Here is a 27,504-nt window from a genome sequence, read left to right on the forward strand (position 1 = left end):
AGCTACTAGACCTCGGCTAAGGCGCGCCTTGGATTTTGATTCTCAGACGTTCTCAGAATTTGGGTTTTGATTCACAATATTTTGGTGTTGAATTGAGGCCATATGAGGAGTTTTTGCTGTTTTTTAGCTGATTGGCTCCCCCCTTAGGCGTGTAGGTTAAGTTGCTTTTTCTTCAATATAAGTTGCATTCATAATAGTTTGTGAAAGTAAACTTTAAATTAATTTAAAATGTAAGTTTTAGCATGAAAACGATTTTTTTGGTGACCTTTGCAGAATGGAGACATACAGTTTTTTCCCCTCCCAAAGTTTCAAGGATATGTTTGTGGCATATTTTGTTGAGAAAAGTGCAGGGATACGTTACAAACCCCCCCCCCCCTTTTTTTTTTTTTTAGAAAATCTTTCCAGTTGTGTTTAGAGTAGCTGGTTTAAGAGGTTTGACTTAAGTATCACAATTCCTGCCAATTTACATATTTTCAGATTCAGGTGACCCCAAATAATATGAAAAGGTTGTTACCTCAAAGTTTTCGAGTTAGTCAGGATCTTTTTCTTTCCATAAAATTCCCTTTTTTCATGACTGTCATGATGAGAATATACATATACCGGATAAGTGTGAAACATATAAAAATCCTGAGATCCTTACAGTTCAGACTCGAGTGACCTTCTGTGATGATTGAACAAATTAAACAAGAAATAAATGTTAACGTCTTTCCACCCCGACATGTTCTGGACATGTTTACAACATAGCGTGCGTTTATACCACAGGTGGCCCACTGCTGGCTGAATCCATCATGTTAACAGTCCCTAGTAAAAATCAGCGTCTCCATCGTTTGCATCTTGTGGGATTGACCTTGTGAGATCTTGGCTCATTGACAAGCGCGCTGGCTGGCAGCATAAGAGGTGGGACATGAATGATGGGGGAAGATATCGGACATGAAACCTGACCTACTCCTAGAAGTGGGCGGTTGGCAGCATGTGTGCTCATATCATGTTCTCTTCAAACTGTATGTCAGTAATTAAATTGTGTCCAGTCTGCCAGAGAAGGAGCGCGTGTAAGTAGTCACAAGTAGTTGGCTGATTCTTATGGAAATGTTGTGGGTGTTTGCAGAGCCTGTGGGTGGAGAGGACGACTCTGACTCTGGTCCAGAGTCTCCCGGGCATTTCCCGCTGGTTTGAAGTGGAGAAGAGGGAGCTGGTAAGCGACCACGGAGACATACACCACACAGTCGCCACACACAAGGGACAACGTAATACAACTTTATTTTGCAGGTTGCAATTTGGAGTACCTGCCGGCTAATACCCGAGTATCGATCCGAGTCATTACGTTGAACAACAATAATGGCTTAGGTTTAGGGGCTATTGGCAAAATAATTTCATCCATTGCGTATATTGGATGTCCAGTTTTGAGAATGGCTTTTTGAATTGGAGGATTTTTCTCAGTTGGTCTGAAATTGCTATTGTATTTTATGTTCCTGTCTCTACACTGTGTTTTACCCAAACCCTCGATAAAGCTTATTGTCTCGGATCGTCCCATTCAGATCTCTCTGAAGTGGGCGGATTGGGAATGCTGTTTTTTCCGGCGTTTGCAAAATGGAGTGCAGGAGCATATTCCTTTGTTCACGGCTGCGTGAAATTGTGCAGCTTTTAGCCCACGTTAACTCATGCATGTAGGATGCAGATCTGCCAGGACGATTAACATTTGCGGGAGATATAATTAAGAAAAGATTTGCTAGAGTATGTGCAACAATGACTAATAGTCTCTGCATGTACACACTTGTTGAGTAAAATTCTGAGTTTTCACCCACCATTGAGCTCTGAGGAGCATTTTAACGCTTTTCAATTCCTTATTTTGGTTGTTGCAGACTGTATATCGACTGATTTGGTTCTCTGAAAATAGAGGATTAAAAAACAATCATTTTGAGTGAAAAGGCTCATAAAAGAAAAAGAGAGAGAACTCTTAAGTGCCAAACATCACAGTAGGTGAATGTAAAATAGTTTTTCCAAAGCAAATCGATCTGTATTTGATGTTTATGATATCTAATATGAAATGCCAAGATCAGTCCTCTAATACATGTCCCTTTCTCTACATGATTTAATTACGGCAACTAGACCATCTGGTTCTTTTCTATCCAAACAAATTCAATGTTCTAACTTAAACACCCCTAACCAAAAGGATGTTAAACTGAATGGAAGTGAAAGCACATCTAGTGGATTAGTGTCCAGTGATGTTTGTCTCCCTGCCGGACATAAAGCAAAGTTAACAAAGTCAAGAGTATATAGTGGAGGACTTGGACTCTAGAGTGGCTGACATTTCTCTTGCAAAATTGGAAAAGGAACAAAACTGCTCCAATGTTTAGAAGACAGAAGCAACTATTCCAAATAAGAGCTCTTCTTTCTCCATGTTTTTCCCAATATGTAACTAAACGACTGCAATTAAAAATGGTAAAGGATCACATGATTAAAGGCTACATATTACGCTTTTCCAGACATTCTAAGGCTTAAAATGGTCTTAAACTATTATATACCCAGTTTTCAGCCCAACTAGCTGTCATTTTAAAAGGGGCTCGTTAAAGTTTTAAAGTCACAGTCATAGAAACCAGGACATTCCACATTCTTACTGCTATTATTTATTTAACTGCTGTATGTATGCAGATTGGCCCTCAAAGTACATATCAACCTCACTTGGGGTTATCCCCACCCCCTCTTAGATGCGATTCAGTTCAAAAAGAAACATCCGCTGAAAGTCTCTGGTATGTGACTGGCAGTAATGTGTCTAAATGGTTTAGGTATAGATCTGATATCTGCAGAGTGACCGGGGAGCAGGGGAAGTGGGACAACACACAGGATAGACAGTGAAGTGCACAGAAAGTAGAAGAGTATCTGAGTCTTGATCAAAGTAGGGCTCTATTTTGGTGCTTGATGGATATCAATAGGAATCAAATCTGCGTAACATGGCAACACCAAACATCGATTGCAGAACTTAATTAGGGTCAAACTGCTGATTAATTCAATTAAACCAACACCCACTTCATCATTTTCATTTTTAGTCAGTGTGAAGCCTCCAAACTCGGGTATAAAGACCTTATTATTCAGGCTTTAGAGACGTCTCTATGGAGCCACATACTGTAATAAAAACCATGAAACCCCCCCCAAAAAACTGTTTCCACAACCTTTCCCCTCACAGGTGGAGGTGAGCCCGCTGGAGAACGCCATCGAGGTTATCGAAAACAAGAACTTACAACTGCGCACATTGATCACCCAGTGTCAGAGCCGGCAGATGCAGAACATCAACCCCCTCACCATGTGCCTCAACGGGGTCATCGACGCCGCCGTCAACGGAGGCGTGGCCCGTTACCAAGAGGTATGAAAGGCTCGACAGAGGATGGAGTCGGAGGATTTGGAGGCAGGAGTCGGAAGCAGTGACATATGGATTGTCTAATGATGTATGAAGGTGGGAGATGTGAAGCAGAGGGACATATGGAAGGAGAGCATTTTGTGGGGGGGGTTGGGAGCAGATGAACAGCTGGATGGATGGATGGATGGTTGCATGAACGGCTGAGCGAAGGTCTGATCGAGTTTATAAATGAGGAGGGAGAGAGGGGTTTGGAAGCCGTAAAATGAGATGGATGGCAGGGGTGGGAATGGGTGCAGGAGATGGCGCCTTTGGTCACTGGAGAGATTGGTGGATGGATGAGAGGAGAAAGTGGAGTCATGTCAAAAAGGAAAGACGGGATGGGGGTAAAACGAAGCTGAATGAGCTCGGAGGGTTTGTGAAGCCGCAGGCCCGGATCGGTTGGGAAGAACGACCAATCTCACTTGAAAAGATTTGCATCGGATTTTGAGTGATTGCTGGAGGAACGTTTATGTTTCAATTTCCATGTCATGCAGAACGCACACACACATACACACACACACACACACAAAAATCTACTCAAGAAAATTGTTATTACTTTGGACACATCTCTATGTTGCATAGCAACTGTGTGATTGTGGCGGGGGGGGGTTTGTGCTCACGTCAGTGTTTGGGGGAAACATACACCGGACACAGGTGCTGCTGATCCAAACATGCCTCTGTGCAGAAGTAGTTTATTATTGTTCACAGGATACCGGTATAGCTGCAAAGATAAGGTGTGCTGAAGTGCCCTCCACCCTTGCAGCCAGTGTTTTTGACAGAGGAAAAGCTGGTATACAGAGGGGTTTTCGGTTCCCAAAGTGCTTACTGTTTTCATAAATATCTATGCATATAAATTGCGTTGCTTTGGGTAAACGTCGGCCCTCAACAGCTTGTAATTTAGATTCCAATATGAAAAACAATAGAAAGTGACATATATTTGAGCTAATTTCCATAAGCAGGACACATGCAGGCCTTTTTCAGCTGTAAATACCTTTTTTTTTTTCCTCAACCAACGTCTGCATGAATCCGTACCCTGCGGGCCGCGCCAATAAATCTATTTATTTCCTCTTGTAATAGCGATTGACAGCTGTGGGGGCTCGGCTACAATTGTGAGAGGAATTGTCATTATTAATATTCAGATTTATCACTGGATTGCGAGTTGAAACCCTCCAGCGGTAGGGAGGAGGGTTCGGGATGATACTATCTGATTCATTTTCCCTTCCCATCAGCGTTTTCTCTCTAATTGGACTTTACTAATGATTAACCGAGCCACTTCACGGTGGGGTCTCGCTCACCGCGGCACAAATTTACGTCATTCGTGGAACATTATCGATCCTTTTTTTCGCCGGCTTTGACCGCGGTTCTCGGAACGGCAAAATACCAGATTACTACCTGAAAACTATTACGGGATATCTGACCGTAGAGAGCGTGATAATGTTTATGCGGTAAAATATTTTAGAAATTGTGACCCTTCTTTAATCAGGGGAGCGCGTGCTATCATGTCCAGCGCATACTAATGCGGTACCTTGATAGAGATTGCCATCTGAGGACGTTTGGAATAATAAAACACCTTGATTATTCATGGTCTGTGAGGCAAAGTCGCGGTTTGATAGGGATCTATGTGTGTGTGTGTTTGTGTGTGTGTGAGTGCATATGTTTGAAGCAGCCTTTAGCATCTCTTCTCCATCGCTGTGCAGACAGACAGCTGTGTCCTTGAGAGACGAACTGTATTGCGCTTCTTTTTTTTTTGCATAACACCCCCATTTACCTCTCTTTCTCTTTTATTTAGTTTTTTTTTTCCTTTCGCGTTTCCTCCTGGGGCCGATTTGAAAAGCAGATTGCGAGCCAGGCCTTTCATCAGCTCATCCTCTGTCTTCTTTTGTGTATTCTGATGCGGTCTGAAAAGGCTTTACTATAATCTTTGAATGTAGAAGTGTGTCTGCCAGTGTAAATGAGAAAAACTTGGCGTTTAATGTATGGAAGCACAAAAAACCCAGACGTCATGACTGAAGGCAGACGAGTTCACTTTTCATTTCCTCTGTTTCTGCACTGACTTTTCTTTTTGAAAAGGCAAATGTCTGACAGAGTGAATCGAAGGCACAGTCTGAGAGCCGTAATCGATATGTATGATTTTCTTTTTCCTTTTTTTTCCAAAGAGTCTGAAGCAGGAAGCAGAGAATCTGATTGGCGTGTTCAGTCAATATAGAATTTGATCCCAGTAAAATCCATTTGGGACAATGGTTTCTTTTTCTGGTCATTATGTAAGAACGCAACAGTATTAAAAACCTGAGCCGAGTGGAATGATGAGCTGGGCTTCTATCACAATAACGCCTCTCCGTCTCCTCTTACTTGGCCACCTCCAATTGATCAAAGCACCCAGGCGCTAATCAGATTTGCAGGGAAGATATTCAGTTTCTAAAACTAAAGCCCTTGGAGGGAGGATGAACTTCTTAAATGACCTGGAACCTTCAGGTTGGGGCTTTCTGTGCTGAACGTCTCTGATCGATCGCTTGTTGCCAGCGTTTCATTTCAACCTACATTTCTCGGCCATCTGAGGCTTGATATCGACAACGGATCATAATATCTGTTACCTGTAAGCTTAAATGGCCAGGTAATCTTCAGAATAAACCCGGAGAGAGACGTCCAATTTTCACAAGAAAGCCGTAAAATCAAATGTCACTTTGCCATAACGCAAAAATTCAAATACACAAAACCAGTAGAAATGTGAATCTTCACGATGCCATGAGCGATAGGTTGTTTCTCTAATTTTGTAATTTTGAACTGAGCACTTAAACGTTCATACGATCTCCGACATTCTGGTTTTATTTTTACGTTGCTGTTATTTTGGTAATGCATCAATATAAAAGACAGAAAGAAAGAAGGAAGAGGAGATTTTTTTTTTATTATATCAGCGAATTTATTCATCCAAATCACCTACCGGTATCTTTGTTTTCTAGAAACACGAAGAACCCTTTGGCTCAGCGAGTCCTCCTACTGGTGTGGGGGTTAAGTCACTGTTTTTCATTTCTGTCATTACTTTCTTTTTTCCCTTGCCGTCCTCTGCCATGAGTAGCTCGGAGAGCCATCTTTTCCTAAGTTCACGGGTCGCATGGTACCGAAAATAGATACGAAGTTGGGAGTCCAGAGTCATTTTGGCTGCTTTATTGCCGATAATAGGGACAAAAGATCAATCCTGAAACTAATCTTCTAGCATGAAAAAGTGAAGTACTTAACATTTTAAAATGGACGGGGAACTGAAGTTGCGTAGGAGTAACTTGGGCGTACAGAATAAGGGTAGCAATTTAGATAATTACAAACCCAGGAGATTTTTGCTGTTAGTGCTGCTGCACCTTTAAAAGAAACCTCCCATGTTCATAGAAGTATTGAAGTATTGAAGAGAACAAGGTATAGTTTGAGGTTTTAACTACATTTATTTTCTTTGCCGTAGAAAATGGGATCCGTTTTTTTTTTTTTGTTATTTTTTCCGAGTGCACACTGCAGGTTTTTTAAGGGGGTGCACACTACCATGTTTTAACAGTCTGCAGCACTGCAGTCCTGAATCTCCAGCAGGTGCTAACCTGCAGGAAGCAGCACACTTCAGCTGCTTAAGTTTCCTGATGCATCCTGGACCTTGGACCTCAGTGAAAAAGGCACAGGGCTGAAAGTATCTGCATAAAAACACACAAACAGACCTCTATATGTGTCTATTTCCTTGGGTTTCTTGGTCCAAATGCAGCAAATGTTGTTCACTGTGTTTGCTAAGTTTTCCTGAATGTTCTGAATGACTCCTCAAATAAATCAAGTCAGGCCTTCTGGCATTCAGATTACTGCTGGATAGAAAGCGCACCGTTTCAGTTTCGTGTTTGCTCAACGGATGCTCTGCGTTATATTCCCCCCCGCAGGCCTTTTTTGTGAAGGACTACATGATGAGTCACCCTGAAGATGGCGAGAAGATCGGACGGCTCCGAGAACTCATGTTTGAGCAGGTAAGACGGATAAGCTGCTGTTCTCGGGAAGTATTCAGAACATCTTAAAATCTGCAACAAACAATCAAAAATGTGCCAGATGAAACGGCAAACGAGCATTTGTATCTTGCAGGCTCACATACTGGAGTATGGCCTCGCTGTGCATGAGAAGTTTGTTCCCCAAGACATGAGACCTCTGCACAAGAAGTTAGTGGACCAGTTTCATCTCATGAAATCCAGTCTGGGCATACAGGTAACCAACAAGTCTCCTACAAACCTCTGCAAAAAGAAAAGCCATCTCTCATTTAACACCACCCTCCGTCCGATCTCAAACCCCAGGAGTTCCCGGCGTACGTGCGAGCGAGTCCCGTGCACTTCACCAACGGAAGTCCGCGCACGTGCAGGAACTCGGTGCCCAGCATCATCAGCCCGGACACTGGCAGAGGAGTTTCTCGGCGGAGGTGATGACCCTTTTACGTCAGCGTGGATTGTTTAAGCGTGCTTCGCTGTCTTTAACTTGAATGAAATGTCGGATGCGTTTTATGATGCCGGAGAGAAGGAAAATGTCAAAAACTTCATCTCAGAAAAAAAGAAAATTAACCCTCCCCCACTTTTTTTGGATGGCGTCTCCTTCACTGCAGACTTTAGTCTTGATCTTAACCTTTCTGCTTTTAGTTCTTGTGTCTCAGTCGCACCTGCAAAGCCGCCCTCTGTGCCCTCTCTCTCTCCCCCCCTCAGCCTTTCACCAGCATGGCTCGGTGTTGGCATATAATAAGGCGGGGGCGTCTGGCTGGCTGGCACCCACAGGGACAGCGTGTGGGCGGTGTGTGTGTGTGTGTGTGTGTGTGGGTGGTGTGTGTGTTTGATGTGTTCACTGACCCTTCCACTGCGTCTACCTGAGACATTCTGCTTCCACAGCCTGATCCCACGGGGCACAGAAAGTTGGGGACGCACGCATCACTCCAATCTCCCAGTGACATTTCACATTTTTTTGCCCGAGTTTTGATTTCTTTTCTGCTCCGTGATTCGAAAAAAGCCAAACCATGTTTTTTTTTCTTCTTCTTCTTTTTGCCTTTTGGCAGCCTGATGAAAAGCTGCGATTGCCGCATCAATTACTTTATTCTAATCTGTCATCTCGTGTTTCTGTTTTTCATTTTTTTGTGCTCCCTGGCTATCTGCCTTCTTATTGGCCTCGCTGTTGATTTTTCCGGTGAGTGAAAGCTCCCTAAACTAATGAAACATAACAAAATAACTTCATTACCCTTTATGAAAACCCACGGTAACCATCTCTCTCTGTCGCGCCGGCTCCCTGCAGCGTCCGCAGCTACCCCGCGGTGAACCGTTATTCCTCGTCTTCTCTCTCGTCTCAAGCCTCCAACGAAGTGAGCAACATCACCGGGCAGTCGGAGAGCTCTGATGAAGTCTTCAACATGCAGGTAACCCTTCTGTGAAACACACACAAGTAGGCAAGCTCTTATAGCTTCACACACCTTTTGAGACTCTGAAGGTAGTAGATTGCGTCTCCACGCCAACATTTGCCCTCCTGCTCCCTCCAGGTTTGACTCAGTACACTTTTTAATCCCCCCTCACTCCGTCGTTCCCCCCCTCTGACCCTTTCCCCTTTCTATCTTCGTCTCCTTCTTGTTCGGAGCTTTGTCCGGCCAAGCAAATGGTCGCGATTATATCAAATAAGGACACGGGGCTTTGTGTGGGGCCGTCCAGGGAGCCCGCCGGAGTCTAATCTAAACTAGATTTGCTCAATTCACGGAGCTCGCAGACAAACTCCTGGCAAGCCGTCCCCTGCACCTGGCAGGCCTGCAGTAATGGAAAGAGGAGGAAAGCACGAGGGGGAAAAGGCTGTTGTCAGGAATCTGACTGAGTCCATTATGGAATTTACTCGGAACGTCGTGGCTTTTATTCTGCAGGCTCCGTACAGACGTCGGGAGAATGACTAGAAGGCTGAGAAGATGAATGTTTTCATATTTAAGGTGTCACTTGTGTTCACTGTCATGCATGTACAAGTATCAGTTTTTAAAATAGGCACTTGGAACCTGCCGTCTCCAAAGCCTGTTCAAGGCAGCAACGGATTAAAGCGGATACTTTCACTAGCTCCGGATCAACCTGCACAGCATTTATGAACAATTTGGACTGTTGGTTGTTACACATGGGCTTCAGCTGATGCACATTTGTTGGGTCACTTGGGAATTCGTTTTTCCCTCCATGATGGAAAGTGGTGCAATCCCAAATCATGACGCCTCTTCCGCCAAACCTCACAGTCTGGATGCTGTTTTGATGATACTGAGCAGTGTCCTTTGTCACCGTAGATTGTGCTTAATATTGTCTTACTCCTCTTTAATCCAGTGGTCATCAGCCCTGGTCCTGAGGAGACCCCGCCCTGCATGTTTTAGATGTTGCCTTGCAACAACACACCTGATTCTGATCAATGGTCCTCAGCAGCATGTCGTCATGATCTGCACAAGTTTGTTGCAGGAGAGGGGGTCCTCAGGACAGGGCAGGACTGAAGACCGCTGCTTTAATCAGTCTAACGCAGGGCTGCAACCATAGACATATATAAAGGCTAGATGACTCAAGGCGGAGTCTCCAGCGTCGTTCACCGGCGGCCATCTTGCCACAGGAGAGACGCTCACTCATAACATTGTGTTTAATGGTGCATGTACTGCTAAAACAACCATAACTTGCTCAATTCTCAACAGATTTTCAAACAGTTTGGTTTGTTATGAACGTCAGAGATGTAGTTATGACACTGCATACTTGTGAATAATTATAAACATTAGAAAACGTACTTTTGTATGAAAATAACAAGAAACAGATAGCTATGGTATTTATATTAAATGAATATTTCTATAGTATTCTTAGTAATATTTATATTTACATTATAACATATATACATATATTATTACCTTATAACATGTATATATATTACATTACATGTTTATATATTATTACATTATTATGTATTATTATATTATGACATTATAACATGTGTATATGTGTACATTATAACATGTGTGTATATATACATATGTTATAAGGTAATAATATTTGTATATATGTTATAATGTAAATATAAATATTACTAAGAATACTATAGAAATATTAATTTAATATAAATACCATGTCATAGCTATCTGTTTCTGGTTATTTTCAGTACGTTTTTCAATGTTTATAATTATTCACAAGTATGCAGTGTCATAACTACATCTCTGACGTTCATAACAAACCAAACTGTTTGAAAATCTGTTGAGAATTGAGCAAGTTAAGGTTGTTTAAGCAGTACATGCTCCATTAAACACAATGTTATGAGTCTCTCCTGTGGCAAGATGGCCGCCGTGTGACGACGTCGCTCTGCATTGGAAGCAGTGCGGACGAGTCATCTAGCCTTTATATATGTCTATGGCTGCAACATCCTCTCAGAAATCATTTTTCACTTTCACTTTTACTAAACTTCAGGCACACGGGTTTGTTTTGGTTCCAGCTGCCTGTTCAATGACTCTCACATTTCAGACGTTCACCAGTTCCAGTGACACCTTCAAGCCTTTATCTGCTCCTTGTGACTTCTTCTCTACTTCACTGGCCATTCTGCGCCACGTGTTTGGACTCGTCTTGGCCGGGCGCCGCTTTTAGGAGGCGTGGCCGTAGTAACAAACTGCTTCCATTTACTTAACTGGCTAACTGTGGACTGATGGATGTCTAAACATTTGGAGATTGCTCTTGCATCCCTCACCAGCTCCTTTAGTTAGTTTGAGCAGATGTTCCCTGTGATTGGTTAAATTAAGATGTTTGGGTGTCTCAAAATAACTCTGAACCACAGCTCTTCACTCATTTCATTAATTGGACTCCACATGTGCAAACGACTATTAGCTCTGATTAAGGAGTTGGACTGGCAGTATTGAATATCTGTTCTCAGGATTTCATGCCTCAGGCACATTGTGGTGGTCTCTTATTGTGACTTATATGTATATCACAATACATTTTGTGGTAATTTAATACAAATATAATCTTTTTTTTATATTATATTGTCTGAAAACGTCTCAGCTGTTTATCTTCCTGCTCTGGTGATAATGCTGATACAGATGCCGTCATGTTCTCTCCCACCTGCAGCCCAGTCCGTCTACCTCGAGCCTCAGCTCCAACCACTCTGCCTCGCCCAACGTCACCAGCTCAGCCCCCTCCAGTGCCAGAGGTCAGTAGAACAAAATTGTGGGGCTCGCAGGCTTTTGTACCTGATATCTCGATCCCAGGTGACTCAAATCGAGGAGGCGGACAGAGGGCCGGCCAGACAGACTGAACTCCTAACCTTTTATTTTTGCAACACAAAATTCTCTCATAGTGCCGCGGCATCTTTTCTGATGACGGCCGGGGATGCAAGCGCAGGGACTTCGATCGGGGGTGAAAAAAGAAAAAGAGAGAAATTGGAGAGCAGCGAGGAGGGATGCTTGAATAGAAAGTGAAGGGTAGGAAAATAGAGGGAATCCAAAATAAACAGGCTGAGAGAAGAAACATGCATTCGGTTAAAACGCACATTAGAAAAAGAGCGAATGAGATGATTACAGCTGTGCCGAGTGCGCCTCGATAAAAATTCCCTGTCCGGGCGGCCTCAGCCATCCAAGTCTCATCTGCAGCGCGGCGTGAATGTTTAATGGCTGCTACTGCTCCTCTATTATCTCGATGTGTTCAAATGTGTAAATGCGTTTCTGCCTGATCCCCGTCATAAAAAGTAAGAATATATGAAGACGTTTATGGACGCATATACACTCCCCTTTGGCAGGCTGATGACAGCGGGCGGCGCCCTTATAAAAGTGCCCTCTGTCTACCCATAAAGCGTGCTGAGAATTACTGCCGCTGTGGCGTTATCTGAATGAGCGCCAGCGATCGGTATCTCATATTTATATGATTGGCTTGCAAGTGCTTTCACATTTGTTAATGGATCAAGATCTATACAATAGCCGCCGCGGCCGCCGAAGGGAAGCGCTGTTAAAAAGAAGGAAAAAGAAGAATATGCAGTAATGTGAGAGAGATTTTGTTTTTTCCTCTCCTAAGGATGTTAAGTGTGTGGAGGTGTAGCTGCTATGATGGCAACAGTGGCGGAGGGAGGGAGAGGGTGAGCGTGGGAGGGAGGGGCCAGGCCATTTATCATGTAGTGAAGCTAGTGAGGCTGAAAAGGATGGCGGGGAGGCTTGGAGGGAGAAAGAGAGATTGGCCTTTTCTGATTGCCGGTATTTGCGGGTAATAGCCTAACACCTTGCTCCTGTTTCGGCCTTTTATGTGTTTGCGTATGCTCTTGTGTGCGTGTGTGTTGCAGCTCTAACGTATCCCACCATCCCTTCCAGGTTCGCCTCAAATGGCAGAGAAACACAAGCATTCCAAGGAAAATGCATGTCTGTCTCCACGGGAGAGACCGGTCAGTGCCATATTCCCCAACCCCCTCGACCCCGCACAGGTTAGCGCTCCCACTCAAGCACACACATGTACTTACAGTATATAAGAGCCGGCCATGTGACCCTTTTAAATGGCTTAGTACTCTAAATTATTCATGATATATTAACCTCTGTTTGCCAGCATAGCATAACTTTGAATATTCATTTTAAATGTACATTAGAATTCATTTATTGTTAATAAGCCTTATTTACTCAGGGAATTAAACGTGTATTTATGAGCAAAGGCGGTGTAGTGAACGGAGAGAAATATGATATGCACCAAAGATTTTCTGTTATTTCTGGCCTTTAACCCACTAGCGCAGAGTGGCATCCAAAAACTTCAGCCCTTGTTGTTAAATTGCTCTTAATGTTATTAGCTTTTACCCTTTTCCTTCAAAACGAGCATGTTATAAATTCACTCTGCTTTCACTAAAACAAGGAGGTTACATCATCTCCATAGATTTTATAACAAGCACTGGACAAGCCCTTCTATGATGTCACTCCTAAGAGTTGTAGTTTAGCTTGGCTTTTGCCAACCTGTAATGCTAACGAACATTAAGTTAATTCTGATTATCACCCATCTTCATTCAAATGTCACCAGCGAAATGACATCTGAAATGTGGACTACTTCCATCACTAGCTGGATACGAGCTGCGGTCCGGTTGCTTGGTGGACCAAAACCTTCCCAGGTTGGGCTGAAAGGGCCTGAAATGTTTTTATTTCTGCTGTTTAGCGATTAAAATATTTTTGAGATTAATTAATTAAGATCTGTAATTAATTAATCTAATTAATCTCTTGTTTAATCCCACCAAAAAATTGCTGAGAAAAGCCATCAACTTGAAGTGTTTTCTTTCAAATTCATTACATTATTGTGGCAGATCAAAACATTGATATAGAACCAAAAAAAAGTGGCTTTATAAAGTCATTTATTTATTTATTTATTTTAACAGACTTGAACAGATGCAGTCCTAGCCATTTACATCCACTTGGCAAGAACATTCGCCATCCTCTCGGTCGCAGATGTGCACATGCGTGCGGTGCTCTCCTCGAGTCTAGTTTGGGGAAGAGCGTTGCTGTGGCAACATCATTGCTGCTAACGTTAGCTGTGGCTGCGCTCGCAACCGGGTGCTTTGTGTTTATGTGGTTAACCTTGAACTGCTTTGGTGGAAAGCAAAGTCCTTTCCACAAGAACACATATCACTCTACCTTTATCAATGGTGCCGTTGAGGCACTTTCACTTCTCCTCTCCGCTACTCACCATTGTTTTCCACCCACAACTCAGGCACAAGAAGCCCACTGCACAAACACAGGTTTCATAATAAAGGCAACTCGCAAACTGAAAAAGTAAAGTTAGAGATTAAAAAATACATTAAGCGATTAAAAACACATAACGCGCTAAATATGTCTGTAATTAATTAATCACAATTAGCGTGCTATTTTGACACATGTGGATCAAGGGAGATTGACTTGTTTTTAAACCACCCCCTGGTGGTCATTTCACGAACTGCACATTTTGAAAATCCTGCAAATGGCATCAGTTAAGTTTTTCCCACAGCTAGTAGTAGCATGTTTACCCAGGGTGCTCTTACAGATACAATTTACAAGTAACTACTACCACCCCCACAATCCTGTAATCCTGTGGTAGTAGTTACTTGAAGGAATACCACGACAGTGTGGGGCTGTTGGCTGTGTAGGACAACAATTTATTATCTCTTCCAGAATATTCATATGAGACATTAAGGTCAACAAATCTGCATTTTTAACAATAAAAAATGAGCTGTGCCAACTCTTGTAACCCCAATGTAGAGAACATTTACAGAAAATGAACATGTGCATGTGCTAAGACGGATATCTACAGCTGCTGCATTCATTTCATGTGAAAATGGATCCTAAAAACACTTTCTGATTGGTCTCAAATTTAACAAAGATGTTATCTGGTGGCATCAGGATTTATAATAAATAGGAAAGAGGCATACGTTAATAGAATAAGAATGTACAGATAAAAACTTTGATGAATCATTCTTTTTAACATTTGAATCACGCCTGGTGTACTATTCTTGTTTTGTACAATTTTAGAGAAGAAAAAATAAATTGGACTGTCACTGCAAGGGATTCGATCTCTCTAATAACGTTTCCAAGGTCTCAGACCTTCATTTAATTACACTTTTTTTACAATTATCAGAAGGAATGGCCAGATGATGCAAATTTTAAAGGTCTGCAATCAGTAACCACGGGCCTCTCAATGCAGTTGATTAGAATACTGAACAATTAAAAGAAATGAATGCCCACAAAGCAGTAGAAGAAAGCACAAGAACGCTCAGATTGCTTTTTCCTCAATTAAGAATGTAAATAAGGAGGTAGATTGGACAAGAATGGATCCATATTCATGAGGACTGACGTTAGTTAAAACAAAAATGTTTTCCTTACAAAAAAGCAAATGGCCCTAGATGTGTTTCGAAAAAAAGAAATAAAGGGGAAAAAGGTTGATCATCCTTTGGGCTGGTGTTGCAGACATCAACATACAACAAGATGGAGCTTAAAGGGTACATGATAGGAAAAAATGACTTTGTTTGGGGTTGAAACCGTTGATTTAAGTGGTTCAAGTTACTATCACCTCAAAAACTCTGACTTAACATACTGTAAGCCTGTCAACGAGTTTCCTAGTTCAGAAACTCTCTTTCATTAAGGCATTCAGATCCACAGGGACATTATGACATTACAGACCCAAGGTGGCAGGTTCAGAAGAGCTGCTCCCCGCGGAGTTCAGTATGGGAGTGGATCAAACGTCTGACTCCACCCCTAACACCAGCTGTTACAGACGGAGCAGTAAAGTCGTTGCTAAAAAGGCTGTTTTTGTAACTGTATCCGTCTGGAATTTTAATCAAACCATATTACAGATATTTTAGTAAAAATCTCATGATATTGAGTCAACTTTTGAAAATACATTTCTTGTCGTCACTCTCGTTTGAACTCTACATCAGTTTTGTTGTAGTGTTGAAATTGAAGGAGCTTTGACCCAGAGACACATAATGTTAGTGGGATGAATACAAAGAAAAACCTTCCAACACTTCCATTGCGTCCTCCAACATGAAAACCCTGCACATTATAAAAAGGACGGTTTTATCGGAGCTATTTTTACCTTAAAGAGGATAAAGGATGAGGACAAGATAGAAAGCATGTCTATATTTGTTCGGCACCGTGGGTGCCCATTAAGGTGTGTACTGAGGGGGAAAACAAAGTCACCTTTGTTATGTACAACACACCTCAATTGGGGATTTCTGCCAAGAAAAAAAAAGGCTCCTGGATGAGAGCACATTCTGTTAAGCTTTTTGTAGTTAAGTTCAGGGTGGAATTATGTTGCTGCTAATTTTATTATGCTGCACCCTTAAATACATTCCTAACCAGGTCAGAAAGAAAAAAAACATCATATTGAAGTTTGTTTCTGAGGTGAAAGATTGTTTGTTTGTAACACAATCCTGTTTTTCAACCACAGTGACGGAGCTGTAGTAACAGAAGGATAATGCTTCTGCTTTTCCAAGGCAATTTGTCTCTTGCAGCCACCGCTAATGGCACAGTTCACCGGTTCTTTTTACCTTGTTTGTGCTGAATTCTGCAGAGCAAATGACGGTGAAGTGCCTAACAATAATGGAACGCCATTATCTGCCGGTGGAACGCTATTCGAAATGACATTGCTTGTATTACTCGCTGCAATCAGGACACAATAATACAGGTCATAACACACTTAACTGTCTATGTCTGGCTTTATCGTTTGAGTCTCTTTTTTAGTTTGTTAGGGAAAGATTTTACAGTTATTGTCATTATTTAACACCCAGTTTAGGGCTGTCAGGGTTAGGAAAATTCACCATAGGGAATTGTGGGTGGTTAGGCTGCACATCTAAGCCAATTTAAGCAGGGATGTGTTCCAGACGCCCAGCAACAGCTCACTTCCCACCGGTCAGATAGAAGTTTAGAAGCTGTTTGGATGAGAATTGAAAACATCTTCAAGAGCCAAGAAAATACTTTTCTTTTTCTTTTTTTTTGACAAATTGTCAAGGGATACAAAGTAAATTGACTAAAGAGAAAATACCGTATTGTCTCAATTAAAGTCAGAAGCCTTTAATTGATAAACTGTTAATTGTATCAGTTTTGAGGCTAGTTTTCTTGGAGTAGTTTCAAAAATAGTTCGTGTGAATTTGAGAAGAATCTGGATAAACGGGCTGATAAACTACTAGCTTAATGGTCTGACTCATCAACTAATTTTGAGACCATTCAAGTGAAAACTGTTTATTAAGTTGTCATCAATCTGAAAGGAAATGTAATTTCCTATCTTTAACACCAGGAGTACATTTGTAAAGAGAATTACAAATGTACATTGCAGCATTAAAATTACAACTTGAAGGTGTTATTATATTAGCTGTGATTTCTTCACTGTAGCCCCATGTTCACCGTGACTGGGGGGAAACCCTCTTGCTCTTAGCACGGCTTTGAAGGGATTGTGAAATTTGTGCATGCGTGGCTACATGAAACAGAAGTCGAACTCAATCAAAGAGCACCGTCAGAACAGAACATGGTGGTAATAACACCGGTATCGGGAGTAGACTTGTATCTGTTCACATCAAACAGCAGCATATGGGCAGCTTTTTGCCTGACAATATAATCAGTAAATATAAGCATGAAGTGGGGAAAAAAACATTTTTTGTACTTAAAGGAGCTTGAGGCCGGATTGTGGCAAGATTTATGAAAAAAATCCGTATACATTTTAAGTTTTCTAGTAATAATGTCAGATGAAGCGTTCCAAACATAAAAGAATGAGCCCTCTAGTGTATCTCTCCTTTGCCTTGAACAGGCTGTGTGCTGCAAAATGTGCTGCAATTCGGTCCCGAATTTCCCGCACTGGGCTGCGGATGTGACGTCACATGACGCTGCATGTGCGTTCTCCCCGTTCTCCCGTGCCGGCTTCACTGTTGGCTGCAGTACCCCCAACGGCCGTCGTGGTGAAGGGTGGCGCTAGAGAGTCTCATTTCTTAAAAGGAGCCTCAAGCTCCTTTAAGTATGTACATTGGAGTGTCTAGAGTGATTGCAAGTTCCAAATCTTCAACATAACACCATGACTACGTTTACATGCAGTCAAAATTCGGGTTATGCTAATATTCCGGTTACTGAAACATTCGGAATATTCCGTTTACATGCGTGAGCAAACAGGGTTATCCCTGTATACATGGTAATTAATCATTCAGGATATCTGGATCAAACCAGCGACGCGAGGAGAACATCATGACGCAATTCCCGTCATTTCCGCTTCTTCTTCCTGTATCCAAATTCAAAACAAATGCTGCTTTGCGCAACTTTTCGCTCACCTTCTTGTAAATCTCGCTATCCCGGTCCTTTCTACCATCTACAAATGCCAAAATGTTCATATCCTTCATTACATTTATGAAGTGATTAGTCTCCTCCTCACTCCAAAAGTGTGGCGTGGTCTTGCCTTTCTCCGTGTTTATAAGAACTTCCTGGACTCAAAAGACCAAGATTCCTTACGAAAAGAGCATGCGCAGAAAACAAATTCATGTTCCGTTTGATCAGGATATACCGTTAGGCGTTTACATGACCAAATATTCGGGTTTTAAAAGGAGTAACCTAGGGGTCATATTCAGGTTTTTAAAAACCCAAATATATTAGCAAATTCGGGTTATTCAAAGGGGTTATTGGTGTTTACATGGCCGTGCAAAACCGGGTTATTTAAAAGGGTTATGGACTGCATGTAAACGCAGTCAATGTTATTGCTTCAATACAGGTTTGCATTTGAAGGGTGTGATGACATCACTAACCCAAATCCGATTGGATTTATTGGCTTTTGCCAACCTGTATCACCGCCTTTGTTCACACAGCTACACATCATGCTATATTTGTTGTACAGTGGAAGTGGCTCTTACAAAGCATTAAACCGTTCATCAACATAAAACAAGTGTAGGATATATCTCCTTTATTGGCCGTTGGAGTGTCCCTGACGTAGTGCGTAGAATGTGCTGCCCTCCATGTGGAAGGGCGTCGGATCAATCCCCAGCACTGTCACGTATGGCCAAGTGTCCCCAGGCAGGACAGCGGACCACACACCGCTCCCGCTGCCCCAGACACTGAGGGGGTCACAATCTATTGTTCTCACAGTTCCAAACTCTGATAAATGGGGAGGGTTGTGTCAGGAAGACGCAAAATCTATCTCAAATCAATATGCAGAACAGAGTCCCACTCTGTCGACCCCTAAAATAGCGAAACCCAACGAAGTCACTTTGTTGTTATCGAACTTTCACTTACAGTGAGTCCCAGTTGAAGGACAAAATGAGCATTGCTGTTGATATGGTTTCCTGTCTCTTGCAATCGGCCGATCAAAAGCACAGTTTAGAATATTACACTTAACAACCAGCCTTAATGAAGTTCTTATAAATACTCTGTTTCAGGGTGGAACTCATTTGAACCACTTCCTCTTTTTGCAGAGAGCTCCTGCACATCAGATAGGTGATGCCACTTTACCACGGAGTGACCCCAACCTCTCAGCGCCAGAAAAAGGTAAAAATTATTATTTCAAGCATCTTCCTCTGCCTTTCACTGGTACAGAGCTCCGTTCCTTGTACACTACAGTTGATTATAAATCCAGCTCAGTTACGCAGAGCTGCTGCAGCAGCAGCACACACCCTTCAACGTTCACTGATCCTGACACTGCTGTCCACGGTGACGGTCATCTACACGGACGTGCAGCGTTTGTAGCAGTTCAGACACATATTGATTGGAGGGAACTAATCTAATGCAGCGTCTGCAGGGGTGCAAATAAAAAAACACAAGCAATATGATTAACAATTTTACACAATCAGTTTAAAAGAGCAGATATTCTCCCAGCAATTCTGCTGAAGCTTTTATAGCTTTTCTTTAAGGATTTTTTTCCCTTAACTGCTCAAATATGAGCAGCCTTTTATAGCTCTTTTTTAATATTATTGTTACTATTATTATTATTGTATTATTTACAATAGCTCTGTTACAGTTTTCTCCGTATCCTGAACCAAGTTTCTTTTGTAGTCTTTTTTTAATAACCCTTGCTGGCAAACAAACAACTGGGAATGATCACATGCTTCCGCCTTGGCAGAGGGATAATTAGGCCGGATTAGAGAATAGATGACTTAAAATAAACTGTGACGACTGTGGATGTGATAGTTTCCTTGTGACTCACACATAAACATGCACTTTTCCTTTTGACTGAAGTGCGATCTGTAAATAATGCAGTGTGGGATTCGCGCAGAAGAGCTGCGTCGCTGTGGCTCCTTTATGATAAAAGGTGCTAGAATTTACACAAAACCTGTTATTGTGTGAGTTTTAAACCTTTAATTATAACTTCAGACAGTCTTGTTGTGATAGAACACTTACCCTGAACCATGCAATAAAAAAAAAAATGAAACAAAAAACTGCCTACTCCAAACTGTTTAGCAAGCCGAGTCGAAAAAAGAATAAATTGGCTTTAAAAAAAAACATTGTTCTTTCAGTTTTTGAGGCGTATTACATTTATTTTTACAGATATGTCAGCTCTTGATGCAGCTTCAGGGAGAAGAATAAGTAGCTTTTGAACACTATCCCATTGCATTTGATTAAATGGGATCCATCTCCTGACTAAACGAAGACGAATACAAGTAATTTATTCCATTTGCAGCTCTCCAGATGTGCAGGGACACAGAAAACATCCAAGATAAGCTTTTGAATATGAGATGAAATATAGCATCAGTTACGTGGTTTTCCGTTTTCCTTGATTTCAGGTATGACAGAATGTATGCTCCTAAAAACTGGGCTTCAAAATATTGCTTTTCATATGTTAAATATCATATTACTGAGGAAACAGCAGAAAAGGCTCCTAATCATTTTTGTGTCGTTTTTATCTGTTGAATTTTTCATCCTTTAAGCTTTCAAGGAAAAACAACAAAAGTGTTTTGTAGTAACTCAATCTGTTCTAATTTGGTGAGAAATGGTTGAAAGCAGGTTTAATATTAAAATGAATCGTTTTGTCTATGTGCTTTCTAGGAATGTGAGGGAGTGTAATATTTCTGGTTAAAAAGAAGAAGAAAAAAACAGAAAATTTGATGTAAATTTTTCCAAGGGAATTTTTTTAAATTGAGGATATATTCAAATTTTATATAGTGCATTGTTGTGTAGACTAAGATGATTAAATAAAAATAAAACTGCATGTATAGTTAAATAAACAAGTATTTAGGCTTTAAAGAACATCATCCTGAACTACATGCATAACTACATTTGGTATCGTCTCGGTTTGCTGTTAATAACTCATATCATCGTCATGTCATCCATTGAAAATCTGCATATTTTCACTGTGGGTTTTGTGTGTGTGTGTGTTTGTGTGTTTATATGTTGTCCTGTGCAAATTGGTTTTGTGACTTGTGGTGTTTCTTTGTACATTAAAGTGCGACCCACACCCAGTAGCTGGAGCCTTGACAGTGTCAAAGAGGGTGTACCATCCTTCTCTGACTCGGTGGGCAAATTGCTATGCCCCCCCGTCCCTCCTAGGCCACCGTACTCAGGTAAACTGGCCAATCGCAGCAGGCCCTCCTCTGAAGAATGAATGGTACTAATTTTCCAGCCTGACTTTTGACACCTGGTGCTCTTACCCCGCCTTCATACTTTATTAGTTCCCATCTGAGGCTTCCTCGCCTTCAGCTTGTAATATCCACACGCCATATGGCAGCAGCTTTTTCTATACTAACCGGCCGGAAATGCTGATGCTTCCTGTTATGAAATGCGCTGGTTTGAAAATCTCCTTAGACTCCCAGAGGGCTGAAGTCTATTTAAATTCCGCTCAATTCTTTGATTCATGTTTTTCCTTCCCGTTCCCACGAGAAATGCATGTCATTACGTTTCAACAAGTTTCCTCCACCATCAACTCAAACTGTGTTGTAGTTGTTTACTTATTAACAGATGCAACAAGCTGGACTTATTCCCCGTGGTTTCAAACGCAGTGCGCTGCCCGGCAGCATAATCAGCAGATGGAGTGTTTAGCTTTTTTTTTTCTTGCTCTCTCGCTCTATTTTCCTGCCCTTATTGCATAGTGCAGTACCAGCTGTTGGATGCAGAAACGGCTCAGGGCGGTCTAGAAGACCTGCAGAACATCAGCGCTTATTTGATTCATTGATGCTTCAAGCCCGTGGCTCCCTCTGCTCCGTGTGTTTGCATGACTCATGCTGTGTCATCCTGGTGAGTGGAAGAAAACACTCCACTAATTTAAATTTGTCCCTCTTTGCCTCCCCGTTTCTCTGTCAGCAGGCTCCTCGGCTAAAAACATGAGGTCTCAATCCCCCGTTCCCACGTCCAGATCTCCACAAAAGGTTTGTTCTCTTCCTGCCAGTTAGTGCTGTCCAGGATTTCTTTTTCTATCCTCAACTGATTTTTCCTCATTTGTACTGCTCACGTCCTCCTGGCCAGCTCCGGGGTTTTTATCCTGCTTTGTGTCAGCCGTAAGACGGAGGAGCTTTGCATTACTGCTCAGTGAAGCTGTTAAGAGCTCCACTGCTGCTGATTTACTACTTTTTATGTCACGGCTGTCCCAAAGAGGCCCCAAAACGGGACTGGCTGGAGGGCATTAATTGTATTAGCTAAATATACACCAGGCTCCGGGAGGACGTCACCTGTTAGCCGAAATCTGCAAAACCACATGGGTTACTTCTCTGGTTGTATTTGATAGGGAATTTAAATTGCAAAGGATGAACTTCTTTTTTCTTATCAAACCACCATTTCTGCCGGTTTCCACCATCAAAATGTTTCCACCTGAAAGTAAATCAAGCCAGTCGAGGGGTGCAGGTGGCACACATCTTCTTGCAGTCCCTGCTCCTTTTTATGTCAAACCGTTTTCAGTAAAGGGCACTAGAGCCACACAGATGCTCAGTGCATTTACTCGTACAGTCTAGTTCAGTCACAGATGTGGCTTGACCAGGCTTTGTAATTGCACTCCTTTCTTTGTCTTAATTTGCATGTTTGTGAAAGAAATCAATTTACTGACCAAAGTAAATTGTATAAATCTGCCACAACAAGTGGCAATAATTCCAACATTCAACTTGTTAGTGCTGGACTTTTTGAATTGACCTTATTACGCTACACAAAACATCAAAATAGCAGATAAATCTTTGTTTTATCTGATGGCATTAATTAGGAGATATGGTGAACTGGACAGGAGTACATCTGTACAAGTCACGAATGCTTTAGTTTTTGTTTAAATGCATTAAAACAACAGTTTCTGTTGAACTAATACAATAAATAGATTTTTTTTTTCTCCCGCCATCTAAATGTACTGACTCTTTGGCTCGTATCTTTTGATGTAACGATCCAAAGATAGTGACATTTGGCATGGACAGTCAGCACAACACTCTTTGGAAGCTTTGTCCATGCGAGACATGTGAACATGTCGAAATGCCATGAACCAATTGAGCTCATCCAAAATTGAGTATACTCATATAAAGCTTCAGTGGTATACAGTACCTAAAGTACCAGTTATCTGACTTCTTCAAAGAATCTTAACAGCCAATCAAATTTTCATGACTAATGTGAAAAACTGACTGAATTTTTCAGAGGCTTGTTCATTAAAGTATAAGGAAAGAATGTCTCGAATGTTCAGTTTTCATTTCAACTTGGCTTAAATTACGTAATCTCAGAGAACTTAAAGAAAACAGTTCAACTCATTCCAAATTAGACCAAAATACAAAGCTAGTAAAAATAAAAATAATAATGATTACAATGCAAAACAAACCAACCGATTGCATCAAAATGTTTCTTTGGTGCAAGCAGTAGGCGACCGTGGAAAGAAAAATCTCCCTTTTTTACAGGTAGAGCCTCTGGAAGGATCTGAGAGAAAATGAAACTAACAGGACAGTATAATTTAAAAACCAAATGCTCATATCTTTTACAGTAAATTAATAATTGTATTGTGTATCTTTCAGCAGTTCAAATGGGTTTATTATAATACTTCTGTTCCCTTGGTGTTTTTTACCATTTCAATTTTATAAAGAGGGTAGAAAAATAAACTCCTCTGACACACTTCCTCTAGTTGTCACAAAATGTTCAGAGCCCCATTTTCATTCAAAATTAATATAATGTCAAACGAAATGGGATTTAGCCAACTGTTTCAAGGTTAGGATTCAAAGACAGTTACATGCCTGTGGTCAGTATCTTCTGCTGTACATTTCAACAAAAGAGATCATCCCTACATTCTTTTGATTTCTGCCAAACTTTGTGAAGTTTCACCTTATGGGACTTTGTTGAACTCATTCAAGCGTGGGTTGCCAGTGCTGTGAATCTGCTTATACCCAAGTGATCGCTGCTACTTGCTATTCAAGTAAAATTTGCATTCAGTGTGATCAGACCTCCACGTGCTGCACTGAAAGCTCCCTTCAGCATCTGTCAACCGAGGTGTTGAAACAACTGTTTAGCATGTTTGACCTCCAAAGTGTTTCTTTTGCATTTATCTGCAGAAACGCTGACGATTCTCACTTTGTCTCCAAGCTCTGATTTATTGTTAATGAGCCTCTCATTAGTAAATACCAGTCAGCCAAAGCAGGGGAGGTCCAGGAAAGGTTAAGTAAGCACTGAGAGAGTCCTTAATGAGGGTAAAAAAAAAAGTTGCTTTGAAACACAGCTGTGCCGAGGCTCATCTTCTGTGAGCCGCCGCCTTCAACGTGTGCTTCTCCCGAACAACGGACGAGAACTCCCAGCTCGGCTGGAGGTGTGACGTCTCCTCACAAGCATCAGCCACCGATAAAACATGTCCACCCCGTAAAAATGGAAAGGAGAGGTGGCGAAGGTTGATTGACAGCTTGGCACTCAGCATGCTCGCTCAGTCAAATTTATGCGTGACCAAGTGCGTGCGTCCTCGCCAAATTAGAGAGTTGCTGTCGGAACAGCAGAGGCCTTAAAGGGATTGCACCAGGCTGCCCGTCACGGCACAGCCGGAGATGTTTCCTCCGCAGACTTCCAGCGGGGCTCCATTATCTGGCACATGAACGCTCACATGCTGAACACACACATCCATCACTGCAGCCGGGGGCCTATTACCTGACCAGAGCCCAGAGGAGCCGACCTGCAGAGCCACGTACGGCTGCTCCGGCTCATCTGGGAGCCAGTTACAGGTTTAAATTACTTATAACTCAACCTTTAAGCATCTACACTCACCGGCCACTTTATAAGGTACACTGTACCTAATAAAGTGGCCGGTGTAGATGTGAGAAGGTTTCTCTTTGTGCATGAACATGCAACCCTCCTGATGAAGTCCATCCTCCACTAGATCCAATTACGTTCCTGCAGACGCAGTGGCAGGATGGTGTAATTGCTTAGAAAAACATTTTCAAGAGTGATTGGACTTTTGAGGGGGAAGTGCAGCATATTGTGTTTTCCCGTCTCAGTGCACAAGGCACGTTAATGGACTGGAAAAACCTTCCCCTCTTCGACTTTTCACTGGCTCTCTTCTTTTTTTTTAAATGTATTTTAAGCGATTCATTATTTCTGTTTCGCTGTGTCAGCACACGTGCTGTAAATGACAGAAGAGTTTATGCGTACAATATGTTCACGTTTGTGCCACAAGTACTCGTACTATTCTGGACTCAAAATATCCTAAAGTAGAAACAAACTGTAGTTTTGATTTTACGACTCCTACGACACTTAAGTAAGTTTAGTTATAATTTGCATCATTATCTTTTCATAATTTTTTTTTTATTCAGTGTGATTTAGTTTACAAGCTCTTATTTCCAGACAATTTGGGATACTTTGTAAATTGTAAATGGAAACAATACAGTTGCAAATCTCTTAAAAACACAGATCAGTGGTTGGAATGTGATTTAAATATATTGACTCATTTTGAATTTAATGGCGGAACAGAAAAGGAACGGATGATGCCTTCCACCGTTTACACCGGGGGGGTGAGGAGGGCGGAGGCTGCACTTCTGGAAGACAAATGTTGTCTCCTTTTTATCTGATAAATGATTCGAGGTCCACAAAAGTCCTGGATCTTCATTGTTGTATTTTCCACTTCATCATTTTCCGTTGGTGAAGGGTCTAGACTGCAGGCAGGCCGGGGCAGCACCTGCTCTCTTATCTTATCATAGATGCAATATGTGGTTTCACTTTGATGTAAGGCCTTCTGTGACGAAGACGTCAGGATGGGAGCATGTCGCTCTAAAGCCTCTGTAAACCATCAGAAATACAGCTTCTTTCCCCCAGTGTGCAGCTGTCATTCCCATAGGCACCAAATTCCAAATGAGCTGACATTTTTCATAAATTTGTGAAACATCTCACTTTCCACATTTGAGCAAACAGTCAATCAATCACATTTATTTGCAAAGCACTTTTCATACAACTTTTACAATGCAAAGTGCTTTTACGGGATTAAAACAGAAGCAACGAGGGAAGAAACGTCCCTGGCTCAAACATACAGATACACATTGTGCACACTCACCAGCACACGCCTAGACTCATACTAATAATTTAAGTAAGAATGGACCAGAGATGGAGGAACAGCCGTCATTAGTCTAATGATGTTTTCCATCTGCTGTTGTGAATAAAATATGGGTTTAGGAGATTTGCAAATTATTGCAGCCTTTTTTTATTTACAATTTATGATGCACTGCGGTTTTGTTTTTTGGATTGTGGTTGTATTTATTAAGTGCCAATTCATAACAAAAGTTTACCAAGTTAGCCAGATAAATTTGAATCTCATTCAGTCCAATTCAGTGTATTAGTATGCAGCAAATTTCAATGTGTCAAACATTATCCAGCCAAAGACGTAAACATATGGGATCAAGTGTTCACTTAGATTCAGGCGTCCATCCTGAGCAACTCTCCTTCAACTGGAAGACATTTAAGGGGAAGCAGCTTTTTGCCTCAAGCTGCCGAGGAGAGATATGACAGAACAGACGAGCAAAGAAAAATAACAAGCTTGGGATACCAGCTATAGGGGACAAAGAATAACATAACAACAGCAATAACAGCATATTCATACATGGAGAGGGAAGAAGTGTCATCAAAAGTAGAAAGGGTGTCTGCATCTCAAACGCAAACGAGGAGCTGCTTACATAAGAGTCTGAAGACTGCGATCCCGTTCCTCTTCGTGAAAATCCTGCAGTCTGAGAGCAAAGTGCTCTGTTGGGATAATGTAGAGCTATGACGTCGTAAAGATTTAATGGACTCTGGTAAATAAGGGCTCTGAATATGATTAGAAGGACTTTAAATCCTCGTCCGGATTTAATTGAAAGATGAAATTGGTGAAAAATGATCTCTTCTGCTAATCCTCATCAGAACTATCACTGTAGACTCTAAGTAAGAAATGATGGACTCGTTTTCAGCATCTTTGGAAGACTGGATTTTTCCAGCCTTGGTAATGGAATGCAGGAGGAGGATGTTTGGTTAAGGGAAGGAGAAATCCAACCGTCACTCGGTTCATTTAACTTAGAAAACATTGCTTCCTCATTGACCAAGTCAAAGATTACCAACACGTTCACAGGCGAGAGGGAAACTTGACTTGAAATATTTAAAAAAGAACTTATTAAAAAGATATTATCAATGAAACTGGCATAACTAATTAATGAATATTAATACAGTTTATAAAAGATAAATGAAGGGTGTGCCATCCACCTTACAGGGAGGGAGAGCCACATAAACTTCACTTTTTAACCACGTTTTTGTT

The 27,504-nt window shown here is 41.6% G+C and overlaps 1 protein-coding gene across 8 annotated transcripts in view; it reads left to right on the forward strand.

The window, feature by feature from the left end:
* Positions 1–27,504, forward strand: part of dock4b (dedicator of cytokinesis 4b) — a 150,644-nt gene that overhangs the window by 115,953 nt on the left and 7,187 nt on the right. For 2 of the 8 annotated variants that reach the window (XM_061715317.1, XM_061715321.1), the window contains 11 exons: positions 1,106–1,192; positions 3,182–3,358; positions 7,294–7,377; positions 7,490–7,609; positions 7,696–7,817; positions 8,672–8,792; positions 11,479–11,560; positions 12,708–12,817; positions 19,283–19,355; positions 21,248–21,364; positions 22,101–22,165. In XM_061715317.1, coding sequence (XP_061571301.1) covers positions 1,106–1,192; positions 3,182–3,358; positions 7,294–7,377; positions 7,490–7,609; positions 7,696–7,817; positions 8,672–8,792; positions 11,479–11,560; positions 12,708–12,817; positions 19,283–19,355; positions 21,248–21,364; positions 22,101–22,165 — 1,158 coding nt within the window. The remainder of the gene's footprint in view (positions 1–1,105; positions 1,193–3,181; positions 3,359–7,293; positions 7,378–7,489; positions 7,610–7,695; positions 7,818–8,671; positions 8,793–11,478; positions 11,561–12,707; positions 12,818–19,282; positions 19,356–21,247; positions 21,365–22,100; positions 22,166–27,504) is intronic. The other 6 variants (XM_061715318.1, XM_061715323.1, XM_061715319.1 and 3 more) reach the window with 5 other exon arrangements.

The sequence above is a fragment of the Cololabis saira genome, chromosome 23 (genome assembly GCF_033807715.1).
Source record: "Cololabis saira isolate AMF1-May2022 chromosome 23, fColSai1.1, whole genome shotgun sequence".
Lineage (NCBI taxonomy): Eukaryota > Metazoa > Chordata > Actinopteri > Beloniformes > Belonidae > Cololabis > Cololabis saira.